This window comes from Carcharodon carcharias, chromosome 18 (assembly GCF_017639515.1).
Source record: "Carcharodon carcharias isolate sCarCar2 chromosome 18, sCarCar2.pri, whole genome shotgun sequence".
Taxonomy (NCBI): Eukaryota; Metazoa; Chordata; class Chondrichthyes; order Lamniformes; family Lamnidae; genus Carcharodon; species Carcharodon carcharias.
Genome location: NC_054484.1, coordinates 744,025 through 760,862, shown reverse-complemented (window position 1 = coordinate 760,862; position 16,838 = coordinate 744,025). Strand labels below are relative to the sequence as shown.

The 16,838-nt window shown below is 54.9% G+C and overlaps 1 protein-coding gene across 2 annotated transcripts in view; it reads right to left on the bottom strand.

Annotated features, from left to right (window-relative positions):
- Positions 1-16,838, bottom strand: part of pwp2h (PWP2 small subunit processome component) — an 85,362-nt gene that overhangs the window by 26,972 nt on the left and 41,552 nt on the right. For both annotated transcript variants that reach the window (XM_041211357.1, XM_041211356.1), the window contains exons 16-20: positions 15,208-15,316; positions 11,970-12,035; positions 9,142-9,360; positions 5,017-5,167; positions 2,191-2,265 (exon numbers count right to left, since the gene is read on the bottom strand). In XM_041211357.1, coding sequence (XP_041067291.1) covers positions 2,191-2,265; positions 5,017-5,167; positions 9,142-9,360; positions 11,970-12,035; positions 15,208-15,316 — 620 coding nt within the window. The remainder of the gene's footprint in view (positions 1-2,190; positions 2,266-5,016; positions 5,168-9,141; positions 9,361-11,969; positions 12,036-15,207; positions 15,317-16,838) is intronic.

Sequence of the window (16,838 nt, the reverse complement as noted above, 5' to 3'; positions counted from 1 at the left end):
GTGTGGGTTAGAGTGAGCAATGTAGTGTGGGTTAGAGTGAGCAATGTGGTGTGGGTTAGAGGGAGCAATGTGGTGTGGGTTAGTGGGAGCAATGTGGTGTGGGTTAGCGTGAGCAATGTGGTGTGGGTTAGAGTGAGCAATGTGGTGTGGGTTAGAGTGAGCAATGTGGTGTGGGTTAGAGTGCGCAATGAGCAATGTGGTGTGGGTTAGAGTGCGCGGTGAGCAATGTGGTATGGGTTAGAGTGCGCAATGAGCAATGTGGTGTGGGTTAGAGTGCGCAATGAGCAATGTGGTGGGGGTTAGAGTGCGCAATGAGCAATGTGGTGTGGGTTAGAGTGCTCAATGAGCAATGTGGTATGGGTTAGAGTGCGCAATGAGCAATGTGGTGTGGGTTAGAGCGCGCAATGAGCAATGTGGTGTGGGTTAGAGTGCGCAATGAGCAATGTGGTGTGGGTTAGAGTGCGCAATGAGCAATGTGGTGTGGGTTAGAGTGCGCAATGAGCAATGTGGTATGGGTTAGAGTGCGCAATGAGCAATGTGGTGTGGGTTAGAGTGCACAATGAGCAATGTGGTGTGGGTTAGATTGTGCGGTGAGCAATGTGGTGTGGGTTAGAGTGCGCAATGAGCAATGTGGTGTGGGTTAGAGTGAACAATGTGGTGTGGCTTAGAGTGCGCGGTGAGCAATGTGGTGTGGGTTAGAGTGCGCAATGAGCAATGTGGTGTGGGTTAGAGTGCGCAATGAGCAATGTGGTGTGGGTTAGAGTGTGCGGCGAGCAATGTGGTGTGGGTTAGATTGTGCGGTGAACAATGTGGTGTGGGTTAGAGTGTGCGGTGAGCAATGTGGTGTGGGTTAGAGTGCGCGGTGAGCAATGTGGTGTGGGTTAGAGTGCACGGTAAGCAATATGTTGTGGGTTAGAGTGCACGGTGAGCAATGTGGTGTGGGTTAGAGTGCACGGTGAGCAATGTGGTGTGGGTTAGAGTGTACGGTGAACAATGTGGTGTGGGTTAGAGTGCACGGTGAACAACGTGGTGTGGGTTAGAGTGCGCAATGAGCAACGTGGTATGGGTTAGAGTGCGCAATGAGCAATGTGGTGTGGGTTAGAGTGCGCCATGAGCAATGTGGTGTGGGTTAGAGTGCGCAATGAGCAATGTGGTGTGGGTTAGAGTGCGCAATGAGCAATGTGGTATGGGTTAGAGTGCGCAATGAGCAATGTGGTGTGGGTTAGAGTGCGCAATGAGCAATGTGTTGTGGGTTAGAGTGCGCAATAAGCAATGTGGTGTGGGTTAGAGTGCGCAATGAGCAATGTGCAGTGTGGGTTAGAGTGCGCAATGAGCAATGTGGTGTGGGTTAGAGTGCGCAATGAGCAATGTGGTGTGGGTTAGATTGTGCGGTGAGCAATGTGGTGTGGGTTAGAGTGCGCAATGAGCAATGTGGTGTGGGTTAGAGTGTACAATGTGGTGTGGCTTAGAGTGAGCAATGTGGTGTGGGTTAGAGTGCGCAATGAGCAATGTGGTGTGGGTTAGAGTGCGCAATGAGCAATGTGGTGTGGGTTAGAGTGCGCAATGAGCAATGTGGTGTGGGTTAGAGTGCACGGTGTGCAATATGTTGTGGGTTAGAGTGCACGGTGAACAATGTGGTGTGGTTTAGTGTGCACGGTGAACAATGTGGTGTGGGTTAGAGTGCACGGTGAACAATGTGGTGTGGGTTAGAGTGCACGGTGAACAATGTGGTGTGGGTTAGAGTGCACGGTGAGCAACGTGGTGCGGGTTAGAGTGTGCGGTGAGCAATGTGGTGTGGGTTAGAGTGCGCGGTGAGCAATGTGGTGTGGGTTAGTGTGCACGGTGAGCAACGTGGTGTGGGTTAGAGTGCACGGTGAGCAATGTGGTGTAGGTTAGAGTGCACGGTGAGCAACGTGGTGCGGGTTAGAGTGCACGGTGAACAATGTGGTGTGGGTTAGAGTGCACGGTGAACAATGTGGTGTGGGTTAGAGTGCGCGGTGAACAATGTGGTGTGGGTTAGAGTGCGCGGTGAACAATGTGGTGTGGGTTAGAGTGCACGGTGAGCAATGTAGTGTGGGTTAGAGTGCACGGTGAGCAATGTAGTGTGGGTTAGAGTACGCAGTGAGCAACGTGGTGTGGGTTAGAGTACGCGGTGGACAATGCTTTAGTTGGGACTGACCACTAACTTACAGTTTAGACACTGTGTCAAAGTGATGCTGGATACTCCTCTGCAGAGATTGGATCATTGGCAGCAAGACCACTGACCTGTGAAAACAAACTCAAAGTTAACCATCACTGTGCTGTATACAGAGAAAGCAGGACTCCAGAAACAGCACAATATCAAATCTAGAAACTGACAATTCACACAGTGTATCTCCGAGGTTCTTCTGGGGAGAAATGACATCATCTAACTGGGAGAGCAGAGTGTCCACTGGAGCAAACTACCCTGGGCAGTGAGGGGGGACAAACAGTACAGCGGGGTGGGTGGGGATGTGGGGTCCAGCGGGGGCTTGGGGGTGTGGGGTCAGTGGGGTCGGGGGGGTGTGGGTGTTGGGTCAGTGGGGGTGGGGGTGTGGGGTCAGTGGGTGTGGGGTCAGTGGGGGTGTGGGGTCGGTGGGGGTGTGGGGTCGGTGGGGGTGTGGGGTCGGTGGGGTGTGGGGTCAGTGGGGGTGTGGGGTCAGTGGGGGTGTGAGGTCAGTGGATGTGAGGTCAGTGGGGGTGTGGGGTCAGTGGGGGTGTGGGGTCAGTGCGAGTGTGGGGTCAGTGCGAGTGTGGGGTCAGTGCGAGTGTGGGGTCAGTGCGAGTGTGGGGTCAGTGCGAGTGTGGGGTCAGTGCGAGTGTGGGGTCAGTGCGAGTGTGGGGTCAGTGCGAGTGTGGGGTCAGTGCGAGTGTGGGGTCAGTGCGAGTGTGGGTCAGTGCGAGTGTGGGGTCAGTGCGAGTGTGGGGTCAGTGCGAGTGTGGGGTCAGTGCGAGTGTGGGGTCAGTGCGAGTGTGGGGTCAGTGCGAGTGTGGGGTCAGTGCGAGTGTGGGGTCAGTGCGAGTGTGGGGTCAGTGCGAGTGTGGGGTCAGTGCGAGTGTGGGGTCAGTGCGAGTGTGGGGTCAGTGCGAGCGTGGGGTCAGTGCGAGTGTGGGGTCAGTGTGGGTGTGGGGTCAGTGGGTGACAGTTTGGTGATGTAACCTGTAAACGAGGTTTGCAGCTCCGGAGGTCGGAAGGCCAGGTTGAATTCCCAGGGTTGGATTGGGAAATGTGGGGAATGGGGAAGGAGGGAGAGCCACACTGTCTCCACACAGCATTCAGATCCCAATCACTGTGAGAAACAGCCCAAAATCTGTCTGAGCCACACGCAGCCCAAACCAAACACTGAGCACTGACCCCTCCCACGGCTCTCGCTTCATAAAGCACCAGCTGTTTATTCTGGAAAGATCCATGTCTCCCCCTCTCGGGAACATTGCCACTGTCACCTCGATTGTCCACACTCCGCGGGACAGAGTGTTAGTGAGTGAGCCCACACAGCCTGACCCCCACCCCCACCCCACCCCACTCCATTCGCCCCCACCACCCCACCCCACTCGCCCCCACCACCCCACCCCACCCCACTCGCCCCCACCACCCCACACCCACCCGCCCCCACTCGCCCCCACCACCCCACACCCACCCCACCCCACTCGCCCCCACCACCCCACACCCACCCCACTCGCCCCCACCACCCCACACCCACCCCACCCCACTCGCCCCCACCACCCCACCCCACTCCACTCGCCCCCACCACCCCACACCCACCCCCCCCACTCGCCCCCACCACCCCACACCCACCCACCCCCACCACCCCACTCGCCCCCACCACCTCACCCCACCCCACTCGCCCCCACCACCCCACACCCACCCCACTCGCCCCCACCACCCCACACCCACCCCACCCCACTCGCCCCCACCACCCCACCCCACTCCACTCGCCCCCACCACCCCACACCCACCCCCCCCACTCGCCCCCACCACCCCACACCCACCCCCCCCACTCGCCCCCACCACCCCACACCCACCCACCCCCACCACCCCACTCGCCCCCACCACCCCACCCCACCCCACTCGCCCCCACCACCCTACCCCACCCCACTCGCCCCCACCACCCCACACCCACCCCCCCCACTCGCCCCCACCACCCCACACCCACCCACCCCCACCACCCCACTCGCCCCCACCACCCCACCCCACCCCACTCGCCCCCACCACCCCACCCCACCCCACTCGCCCCCACCACCCCACACCCACCCCCCCCACTCGCCCCCACCACCCCACACCCACCCACCCCCACCACCCCACACCCACCCACCCCACTCGCCCCCACCACCCCACACCCACCCACCCCACTCGCCCCCACCACCCCACACCCACCCCACCCCACTCGCCCCCACCACCCCACCCCACTCGCCCCCACCACCCCACACCCACCCCACCCCACTTGCCCCCACCACCCCACACCCACCCCACTCGCCCCCACCACCCCACACCCACTCCACTCGCCCCCAGCACCCCACACCCACCACCCCACCCGCCCCCACCACCCCACCCCACTCGCCCCCACCACCCCACCCCACTCCACTCGCCCCCACCACCTCACCCCACTCCACTCGCCCCCACCACCCCACACCCACCCTACTCGCCCCCACCACCCCACCCCATCCCAGTCCACTCGTCCCCACCACCTCACCCCACCCCACCTGCCCCCACCACCCCACCCCACCCCACGCGCCCCCACCACCCCACCCCACCCTACTCGCCCCCACCACCCCACCCCACCCTACTCGCCCCCACCACCCCACCCCACCCTACTCGCCCCCACCACCCCACCCCACCCTATTCGCCCCCACCACCCCACCCCACCCTACTCGCCCCCACCACCCCACCCCACCCCACTCGCCCCCACCACCCCACACCCACCCCCCCGCTCGCACCCCCCGTGACGGTCAGCCTGACCCCATGACACCCCCGCCAGTGACAATTAGGCCGTTGTTCACCTGGCCTTCAGCTTCTGTCCGTGTAAAGTGAGTAACCGCTGAGCCCAAGTCAGGAAGAATTCCAGGTGCCGGGAAGTCTCCAATGCTGAGGCCACAAACTGCAGAAGCTTCTCCACGTACAACAGAGGCAGCGTCGAGCACACAAGGTCAACTGGAACAGAAAGATAGAGAGGGGGAAGGATCAGGGTAGGGTCACACACAAAACAATAACTGGAACAGCGGTGACAGACAGACACAGACAGAGACAGAGAGAGGGAGGCGGACACCGAGGGAGAGGGAGGCGGACACCGAGGGAGAGGGAGCATCCCAGAAAGTGCAACTACTTCAACTCTAATTAAACACAAAAGCAACATTCCAACAGGAGGATACTTTCCAAACATTTGCGAAAAGCAAAATTCCTGGAGTTTTAACAGGCGAGCTAGGTGACGATGTGCAAGAATCAGATTTAAAAGGCAAGCTGGGTGACGATGTGCAAGAATCAGATTTAGATGTTCAGCATCAGTCCAAAACAAAGTAGTTTCGGACAGATCAGTTTTCACAATAAATGCAAACAGAGAGAGAGAGAGAGACGGACACAGAGGGAGGGAGAGAGAGAGAGAAAGGCATGGACAGAGAGGGAGACAAGGACAGAGAGAGAGACACGGACACAGAGAGATACATAGACAGAGAGAGAGACGTGCACAGAGAGAGAGAGAGAGACATGGACAGAGAGAGGGAGACATGGACAGAGAGAGGGAGACATGGACAGAGAGAGAGAGACGTGCACAGAGAGAGAGAGACGTGCACAGAGAGAGAGAGACGTGCACAGAGAGAGAGAGACGTGCACAGAGAGAGAGAGACGTGCACAGAGAGAGAGACGTGCACAGAGAGAGAGAGAGAGACGTGCACAGAGAGAGACGTGCACAGAGAGAGAGAGAGACGTGCACAGAGAGAGAGAGAGACGTGCACAGAGAGAGAGAGAGACGTGCACAGAGAGAGAGAGAGAGAGACGTGCACAGAGAGAGAGAGATGTGGACAGAGAGAGAGACATGGACAGAGAGAGAGAGAGACATGGACAGAAAGAGAGAGAGAGACATGGACAGAGAGAGAGAGAGAGAGAGAGAGAGACATGGACAGAGAGACGTGCAGAGAGAGAGAGAGACGTGGACAGAGAGAGAGAGAGAGAGAGACGTGAACAGAGAGAGAGACGCGGACAGAGAGAGAGAGAGAGACATGGACAGAGAGAGAGTGAGAGAGAGACATAGACCGAGAGAGAGAGAGAGAGACATGGACAGAGAGACAAGGACAGATGTTGAGAACCTGACCTAAGAAACAGGAATAGGCCATTTGACCCTTTGAGCCTGCCCCACCATTTATAATGGTAATGTCTGATCTTCAATCTCAATTTCATTTTCCCTTGGTATCCAAAAATCTATCCATCTCTGTCTGGAATATGTTCAATCACTGAGCTTCCACAGTCCTCTGGAGTACAGAATTCCAAAGATTCACAACCCTCTGAGTGAAGAAATTCCTCCTCATCTCAGTCCTAAATGATCCCTTTTTCTCAGACTGTGACCCTGAGAATACCCAGCCAGGGAGAACATGTTCACACGAGCTGTTCCATCAAGCCACTTCAGAATTTTACATTTCTAATGAGATCACCTCTCATTCTTCTAAACTCCAGGAAAAATAAGCCTAGTCTCCTAAATCTCTTCTCATCCCAGCACATCTCATCTTAGGATTTCCCTCATTGCAGGAATCAATCTAGTGACCCTTCAGTATGCTCCCTCTCGAACAAGTATGTCCTTCCAGAGACAAGGAGACCAGAACTAAACACAATACACCAGGTGTGGCCTCACCTGTGTCGATGCAGTAAGATATTTGTACTGTTAGCATTCAATCTCTCAGGACAAATACCAACATTTCATTAGCCTTCTTAATCACTTGCTGTACCTGCACATTAATTTTCTAAGCTTTATGTACCAGGACACCCAGATTTTTCGGAATGTAAACATTTCCAGGTCTCTCACCATTTTAAAGATAACCTGTTCCAATATTCCCCACCAAAATTGGATAACCTGAAACGTCCACACATTAGACACGGTGGCCACATTGTTGGCCACTCAATCAACATGTTACTATCGCTCTGCAGCCTCACTGTGTCTTCAACACCTTTTAGTCTCCCCAACAGTGCAGCACTCCCTCAGTACTGACCCGCTGACAGTGCAGCGCTCCCTCAGTACTGACCCTCTGACAGTGCAGCGCGCCCTCAGTACTGACCCTCTGTCAGTACAGCACTCCCTCAGTACTGACCCTCTGACAATGCAGCATTCCCTCAGCACTGACCCTCTGACAGTGCTGCACTCCCTCAGTATTGACCTTCTGACAATGCAGCGCTCCCTCAGTACTGACCCTGTGACAGTGCAGCACTCCCTCAGTACTGACCCTCTGACAGTGCAGCACTCCCTCAGTACTGACCCTCTGACAGTGCAGCACTCCCTCAGTACTGACTCTCTGACAGTGCAGCACTCCCTCAGTACTGACCCTCTGACAGTGCAGCACTCCCTCAGTACTGACCCTCTGACAGTGCAGCACTCCCTCAGTACTGACCCTCTGACAGTGCAGCACTCCCTCAGTACTGACCCTCTGACAGTGCCGCACTCCCTCAGTACTGACCCTCTGACAGTGCCGCACTCCCTCAGTACTGACCCTCTGACAGTGCCGCACTCCCTCAGTACTGACCCTCTGACAGTGCCGCACTCCCTCAGTACTGACCCTCTGACAGTGCTGCACTCCCTCAGTACTGACCCTCTGACAGTGCCGCACTCCCTCAGTACTGACACTCTGACAGTGCGCCTTTCCCTCAGTACTGACCCTGTGACAGTGCAGCACTCCCTCATTACTGACCCTCTGACAGTGCAGCACTCCCTCAGTACTGACCCTGTGACCGTGCAGCACTCCCTCATTACTGACCCTCTGACAGTGCTGCACTCCCTCAGTACTGACCCTCTGACAGTGCACCTTTCCCTCAGTACTGACCCTGTGACAGTGCAGCACTCCCTCATTACTGACCCTCTGACAGTGCCGCACTCCCTCAGTACTGACCCTCTGACAGTGCCGCACTCCCTCAGTACCGACCCTCTGACAGTGCGCCTTTCCCTCAGTACTGACCCTGTGACAGTGCTGCACTCCCTCAGTACTGACCCTCTGACAGTGCAGCACTCCCTCAGTACTGACCCTCTGACAGTGCAGCACTCCCTCAGTACTGACCCTCTGACAGTGCAGCACTCCCTCAGTACTGACCCTGTGACAGTGCAGCACTCCCTCAGTACTGACCCTCTGACAGTGCAGCACTCCCTCAGTACTGACTCTCTGACAGTGCAGCACTCCCTCAGTACTGACTCTCTGACAGTGCAGCACTCCCTGAGTACTGACCCTCTGACAGTGCAGCACTCCCTCAGTACTGACCCTCTGACAGTGCTGCACTCCCTCAGTACTGACCCTCTGACAGTGCAGCACTCCCTCAGTACTGACCCTCTGACAGTGCAGCACTCCCTCAGTACTGACCCTCTGACAGTGCAGCACTCCCTCAGTACTGACCCTCTGACAGTGCTGCACTCCCTCAGTACTGACCCTGTGACAGTGCTGCACTCCCTCAGTACTGACCCTCTGACAGTGCTGCACTCCCTCAGTACTGACCCTCTGACAGTGCAGCACTCCCTCAGTACTGATCCTCCGACAGTGCAGCACTCCCTCAGTACTGACCCTCTGACAGTGCAGCACTCCCTCAGTACTGACCCTCCGACAGTGCAGCGCTCCCTCAGTACTGACCCTCCGACAGTGCAGCACTCCCTCAGTACTGACCCTCTGACAGTGTGGCACTCCCTCAGTACTGACCCTGTGACAGTGCTGCACTCCCTCAGTATGAACTCTACGATAAATGAGCCATGGTGAGCTAGAAGAGACATAGCAAAGTCCTGCTCCCTTTTCCCGACAACTGTCAGGATCTCTGGCAGCCTCACAATCGGTATAATCCTGGAACAGAGACAGGTCACTGAGGCGAGTAGTCAGGTATAGAGCGGGTCGAAGGGGTACTGGCTACATCACTGTGTCTATGGTACTGACCCAAGGGGCTTTCATACTCACTATCAGCATGAGGAACACTCTCCAGCACTTCCAGAGTCAGCTTGTCTTCATTCAAACGGAACGCCATCATGATGGCAGCTGTGAATTCTTTCTTACGCAGCACACGGCGTATAATGCTCGGATTGACTTCCTCATCCAGATCAAAGGGGTCGAACACAACAGAACCGTCCAGCGAGAAAATCAGGAGACCCTCGGTGCTTGTGGCTGCCCAGCTTCTGCCTGCAGGGAACAGAGGGAGATTTACTCTGTATCTAACCCCGTGCTGTACCTGTCCTGGGAGTGTTTGATGGGGACAGTGTAGAGGGAGCTTTACTCTGTATCTAACCCCGTGCAGTACCTGTCCTGGGAGTGTTTGATGGGGACAGTGTAGAGGGAGCTTTACTCTGTATCTAACCCCATGCTGTACCTGTCCTGGGATTGTTTGATGGGGACAGTGTAGAGAGAGCTTTACTCTGTATCTAATGCCGTGCTGTACCTGTCCTGGGAGTGTTTGATGGGGACAGTGTAGAGGGAGCTTTACTCTGTATCTAACCCCGTGCTGTACCTGTCCTGGGAGTGTTTGATGGGGACAGTGTAGAGGGAGTTTACTCTGTATCTAACCCCGTGCTGTACCTGTCCTGGGAGTGTTTGATGGGACAGTGTAGACGGAGATTTACTCTATATCTAACCCCGTGCTGTAGCTGTCCTGGGAGTGTTTGATGGGGACAGTGTAGAGGGAGCTTTACTCTGTATCTAACCCCGTGCTGTACCTGTCCTGGGAGTGTTTGATGGGACAGTGTAGAGGGAGCTTTACTCTGTATCTAACCCCGTGCAGTACCTGTCCTGGGAGTGTTTGATGGGGACAGTGTAGAGGGAGATTTACTCTGTATCTAACCCTGTGCTGTACCTGTCCTGGGAGTGTTTGATGGGACAGTGTAGACGGAGATTTACTCTATATCTAACCCCGTGCTGTACCTGTCCTGGGAGTGTTTGATGGGGATGTGTAGAGGGAGCTTTACTCTGTATCTAACCCCGTGCTGTACCTGTCCTGGGTGTGTTTGATGGGGACAGTGTAGAGAGAGCTTTACTCTGTATCTAACCCCGTGCTGTACCTGTCCTGGGAGTGTTTGATGGGGACAATGGTAAAACTTTATTTTTTGGAGTGGACAAAGGTGTGAAGTGGTGCCCCTATGTGTCAGTGTTGGGACCAGTGCTTTCATGACTTTATTTTGGTGGCCAGGATAAAATATCAAAATTTGCTGATGATACGAAACCTGAAAACATAGTGAACTGTGAGGAGGGTAGTGATCGACTTCAGAAGGGCAGAGACAGGCCGATGGAATGGGCAGATACAGGGCAGATCAAATTCAATGCAGAAGTGTGAAATGATACATTTTGGTGGGAAGGACATGGAGAGAGAACATAAAACAAAGGGTACAATTCTGAAATGGGTGCAGGAGCAGAGGGACTTGGGGGTATATGTACATAAGTCATTGAAGGTGGCAGGGCAGGGTGAGAAAGTGATTCAAAAGGCATACAGTACCCTGAGCTTTATTAATAGAGGCATGGAGTACAAGAGCGAGGTGGTTATGATAATCCTTTGGAAAACACTCAGGCTCCTACTGAAATATTGTGTCAATACTGGGCACTGCACTTCAGGAAGAATGTAAGGCATTAGAGAGACAGTGCAGCAAAGGTTCATGAGAATGGTTCCAGGAATCAGAACAGTGAGGGACAGACACCAGAGAATCAGAACAGTGAGGGACAGACACCAGAGAATCAGAACAGTGAGGGACAGACACCAGAGAATCAGAACAGTGAGGGACAGACACCAGAGAATCAGAACAGTGAGGGACAGACACCAGAGAATCAGAACAGTGAGGGACAGACACCAGAGAATCAGAACAGTGAGGGACAGACACCAGAGAATCAGAACAGTGAGGGACAGACACCAGAGAATCAGAACAGTGAGGGACAGACACCAGAGAATCAGAACAGTGAGGGACAGACACCAGAGAATCAGAACAGTGAGGGACAGACACCAGAGAATCAGAACAGTGAGGGACAGACACCAGAGAATCAGAACAGTGAGGGACAGACACCAGAGCATCAGAACAGTGAGGGACAGACACCAGAGACTTGCTGAGACCGTAGTCAGTCAGTCAATAAAGTGAGGGTGTGATGAAGGACCTGGATCAGGGCTGCTTCTGTTACGTATTATTTTTGTGTTACAATGAACTGTCAGAGTTAGATTGAATATGTGTTGGTTCTTTCACAAATTTATTGCAAATGAAACCAGTTTGCATTCAGCCTCATCTCTCGAGAGCAGGGACAGATCCACCAGGAGGGGATGAACAGATCCCTCACATGGCAAGTCGCTGTTACACCCTCCACACCAGGTCACATGACAATGTTGGGACAGTTACTGTAAACTCCTGAACCACAGGGACATGGGACCACTTACTGGGGAGACCAGGAACAAAAACAGAAATGAAACATGCTGGAAAAGCTCAGTGGATCTGACAGCTTCTGTGGAGAGAAACAGAGTTAATGTTTCGAATCTGGATGACTCTTTCTCATATGGACTCGAAACATTATCTCTGTTTCTCTCCACAGATGCTGTCAGACCTGCTGAGTTTTTCCAGCATTTTTTGTTTTTGTTTCAGATTTCCAGCATCCGCAGTATTTTGCCTTTATCACTAACATAAATATCCTTTTCCAAATATCTTGGGACTTGTGTGAATTTAATCCCTCATTCCTTAAATTCAACACAGACTGGTGTTGGTATACAGAAAATGATCTTCCTGATGAGTGCGTGCTGCTGTGAAATTACTCTTATTGCTTCCTACCTGTTGGAGAGAAGCGAAGACAGGTCACTCGGATTTCCGGCTTAAAGTGGCGTGAACTCATGTCACCTTATCCAAAAAGACAGGACAGAGTTAGTTAGGACACAGGATATATTCCAACTACCATCAACTGAGGCCAGAGTTCAAACGCCGAATGGTTTTCCATTTCACGCCCCACAGATACAACTAAACCAAGGATGTCCTGGTGGATATCTCAACCCCACGGCCCACAATCTCACTGGTTCACCTTTTTACAGGCAAACAATCGGACCTAAATGATTGCATTCAACGTGTCACAATTTAGAGCTACTGGCACTGTGATATATTACAAAAAGGACCTGCCTAGGGGGGAGCACACCCTCACCCAGCTCCCGTTAAACTACCCCACACCCTCACCCAGCTCCCGTTAAACTACCCCACACCCTCACCCAGCTCCCGTTAAACTACCCCACACCCTCACCCAGCTCCCGTTAAACTACCCCGTCCCTCACCCAGCTCCCGTTAAACTACCCCGTCCCTCACCCAGCTCCCGTTAAACTACCCCGTCCCTCACCCAGCTCCCGTTAAACTACCCCGTCCCTCACCCAGCTCCCGTTAAACTACCCCACACCCTCACCCAGCTCCCGTTAAACTACCCCACACCCTCACCCAGCTCCCGTTAAACTACCCCACACCCTCACCCAGCTCCCGTTAAACTACCCCGTCCCTCACCCAGCTCCCGTTAAACTACCCCGTCCCTCACCCAGCTCCCGTTAAACTACTCCACACCCTCACCCAGCTCCCGTTAAACTACCCCACACCCTCACCCAGCTCCCGTTAAACTACCCTTAACCCTCACCCAGCTCCCGTTAAACTACCCCACACCCTCACCCAGCTCCCGTTAAACTACCCCACACCCTCACCCAGCTCCCGTTAAACTACCCCACACCCTCACCCAGCTCCCGTTAAACTACCCCACACCCTCACCCAGCTCCCGTTAAACTACCCCACACCCTCACCCAGCTCCCGTTAAACTACCCCACACCCTCACCCAGCTCCCGTTAAACTACCCCGTCCCTCACCCAGCTCCCGTTAAACTACCCCGTCCCTCACCCAGCTCCCGTTAAACTACCCCACACCCTCACCCAGCTCCCGTTAAACTACCCCACACCCTCACCCAGCTCCCGTTAAACTACCCCGTCCCTCACCCAGCTCCCGTTAAAGAACTCAGAATGGAGTAAAAACCTAAGAACAGCAGCAGCCCCTACAAGCCCACTCTGGGGATAATCTTGTACTTCAACACCCTGTCCCTGCACTATTCCTGAAGCGCTTGATGTTTTGAATATGTAGAAATCTATCGATCTCAGTCTTGAACATACTCAATGATTTAGACAAAAACAGAAAATGCTGGAAAACCTGTTGTCTGGCAGACTGTCCATGAAGAGGCTGAGCAACACTGAGAGGGGGTCTCAGGGGCTTCACGCTCTCGTCTGGTCCTGGAATAATGTATCAATTTTGCTTCCAATTTCCACCCCTCTATTACCTTTACATGGTCTCGGACACTTCCCTTCCCTTCCATGACCACTCTCTCCTTATTTCTGGTGATAGATTGTCCACCAGTATTCATTACAAGCCTACCGACTCCCACAGCTACCTCAACTACATCTCCTCACACCCCGCTTCCTGTAAGGACTCCATCCCATTCTCTCAGTTCCTTCACCTCCATTGCATCTGTTCTGATGATGCTGCTCACCAAACAACCACCGAGCCTCTCTCCAAACAACCGCCGAGCCTCTCTCCAAACAACCGCCGAACCTCTCTCCAAACAACCACCGAGCCTCTCTCCAAACAACCGCCGAACCTCTCTCCAAACAACCGCCGAGCCTCTCTCCAAACAACCGCCGAACCTCTCTCCAAACAACCGCCGAGCCTCTCTCCAAACAACCGCCGAACCTCTCTCCAAACAACCGCGGAGCCTCTCTCCAAACAACCGCGGAGCCTCTCTCCAAACAACCGCCGAGCCTCTCTCCAAACAACCGCCGAGCCTCTCTCCAAACAACCGCGGAGCCTCTCTCCAAACAACCGCCGAGCCTCTCTCCAAACAACCGCCGAGCCTCTCTCCAAACAACCGCCGAGCCTCTCTCCAAACAACCGCCGAGCCTCTCTCCAAACAACCGCCGAGCCTCTCTCCAAACAACCGCCGAGCCTCTCTCCAAACAACCGCCGAGCCTCTCTCCAAACAACCGCCGAGCCTCTCTCCAAACAACCGCCGAGCCTCTCTCCAAACAACCGCCGAGCCTCTCTCCAAACAACCGCCGAGCCTCTCTCCAAACAACCGCCGAGCCTCTCTCCAAACAACCGCCGAGCCTCTCTCCAAACAACCGCCGAGCCTCTCTCCAAACAACCGCCGAGCCTCTCTCCAAACAACCGCCGAGCCTCTCTCCAAACAACCGCCGAGCCTCTCTCCAAACAACCGCCGAGCCTCTCTCCAAACAACCGCCGAGCCTCTCTCCAAACAACCGCCGAGCCTCTCTCCAAACAACCGCCGAGCCTCTCTCCAAACAACCGCCGAGCCTCTCTCCAAACAACCGCCGAGCCTCTCTCCAAACAACCGCCGAGCCTCTCTCCAAACAACCGCCGAGCCTCTCTCCAAACAACCGCCGAGCCTCTCTCCAAACAACCGCCGAGCCTCTCTCCAAACAACCGCCGAGCCTCTCTCCAAACAACCGCCGAGCCTCTCTCCAAACAACCGCCGAGCCTCTCTCCAAACAACCGCCGAGCCTCTCTCCAAACAACCGCCGAGCCTCTCTCCAAACAACCGCCGAGCCTCTCTCCAAACAACCGCCGAGCCTCTCTCCAAACAACCGCCGAGCCTCTCTCCAAACAACCGCCGAGCCTCTCTCCAAACAACCGCCGAGCCTCTCTCCAAACAACCGCCGAGCCTCTCTCCAAACAACCGCCGAGCCTCTCTCCAAACAACCGCCGAGCCTCTCTCCAAACAACCGCCGAGCCTCTCTCCAAACAACCGCCGAGCCTCTCTCCAAACAACCGCCGAGCCTCTCTCCAAACAACCGCCGAGCCTCTCTCCAAACAACCGCCGAGCCTCTCTCCAAACAACCGCCGAGCCTCTTTCCTAATTAAAGCCTTGAACCAGTTCTGGAAGTTGAGAAAACAGAAGAACCAGCATCTCCTTCCCCCTCTGCACTGAATTCTCTCATGAGCACTCAAACCTCGTCACCACTGGGCTCCCACACTCCCTTACCTTTCTTTACTCCTGGCAGACTGATCGCCACTCCATGCTCATCTCCAGCACCATCGTCTATCAAAGCCAGACTCCCAAACTCTGTCATCTTCCTACGATCCAGAAACTCCTGCAATAGAATCATACATCTGTGAGAACATTCAGCAGTCAGCAATAAGGGCCTATACCCCAGTGAGAGTCAGTGTGTGTGGGACCCGTACCCCAGTGAGAGTCAGTGTGTGTGGGACCCGTACCCCAGTGAGAGTCAGTGTGTGTGGGACCCGTACCCCAGTGAGAGTCAGTGTGTGTGGGACCCGTACCCCAGTGAGATTCAGTGTGTGTGAGATCCGTACCCCAGTGAGAGTCAGTGTGTGTGGAACCCGTACCCCAGTGAGAGTCAGTGTGTGTGGGACCCGTACACCAGTGAGAGTCAGTGTGTGTGGGACCCGTACACCAGTGACAGTCAGTGTGGGACCAGTACCCCAGTGAGAGTCAGTGTGTGTGGGACCCGTACCCCAGTGAGAGTCAGTGTGTGTGGGACCCGTACCCCAGTGACAGTCAGTGTGTGTGTGGGACCCATATCCCAGTGACAGTCAGTGTGTGTGTGGGACCCGTACCCCAGTGAGAGTCAGTGTGTGTGGGACCCGTACCCCAGTGAGAGTCAGTGTGTGTGGGACCCGTACTCCAGTGAGAGTCGGTGTGAGTGTGAGACCCGTACCCCAGTGAGAGTCAGTGTGTGTGTGGGACCCGAACCCCAGGGAGAGTCAGTGTGTGTGTGGGACCCGAACCCCAGGGAGAGTCAGTGTGTGTGTGGGACCCGTACCCCAGCGAGAGTCAGTGTGTGTGTGGGACCTGTACCCCAGTGAGAGTCAGTGTGTGTGGGACCCGTACCCCAGTGAGAGTCAGTGTGTGTGGGGCCGAGTCATGTGTGTGTGGACCCGAACCCCAGGGAGAGTCAGTGTGTGTGTGGGACCCGAACCCCAGGGAGAGTCAGTGTGTGTGTGGGACCCGTACCCCAGCGAGAGTCAGTGTGTGTGTGGGACCTGTACCCCAGTGAGAGTCAGTGTGTGTGGGACCCGTACCCCAGTGAGAGTCAGTGTGTGTGGGACCCGTACCCCACTGAGAGTCAGTGTGTGGGGGACCCGTACCCCAGTGAGAGTCAGTGTGTGTGGGACCCGTACCCCAGTGAGAGTCAGTGTGTGTGGGACCCGTACCCCAGTGAGAGTCAGTGTGTGTGGGACCCGTACCCCAGTGAGAGTCAGTGTGTGTGGGACTCGTACCCCAGTGAGAGTCAGTGTGTGTGGGACCCGTACCCCAGTGAGAGTCAGTGTGTGTGGTACCCATACCCCAGTGAGAATCAGTGTGTGTGAGACCCGTACCCCAGTGAGAGACAGCAGTAGGGGGAAAGTGTAAATACTGTTGATGCTGGGAATCTGAAAGAAAAATAGAAAATGCTGAGAATACTCAGTGGGTCTAGAAGCTTCAGAGAGCAACAGAGTTAATATTTTAGGCCAATGACATTTCACCAGAACTGGGAAAAGTTAAAAGTTTATGAGGTATTGAGCAAGCAGAGAGGCAGGGAAAGGGAGGACAGGAGGAAAGAACAGATAGGAATGTCTGTGGGTAGGGTAGAAGCTGGAGAGATTAAATGA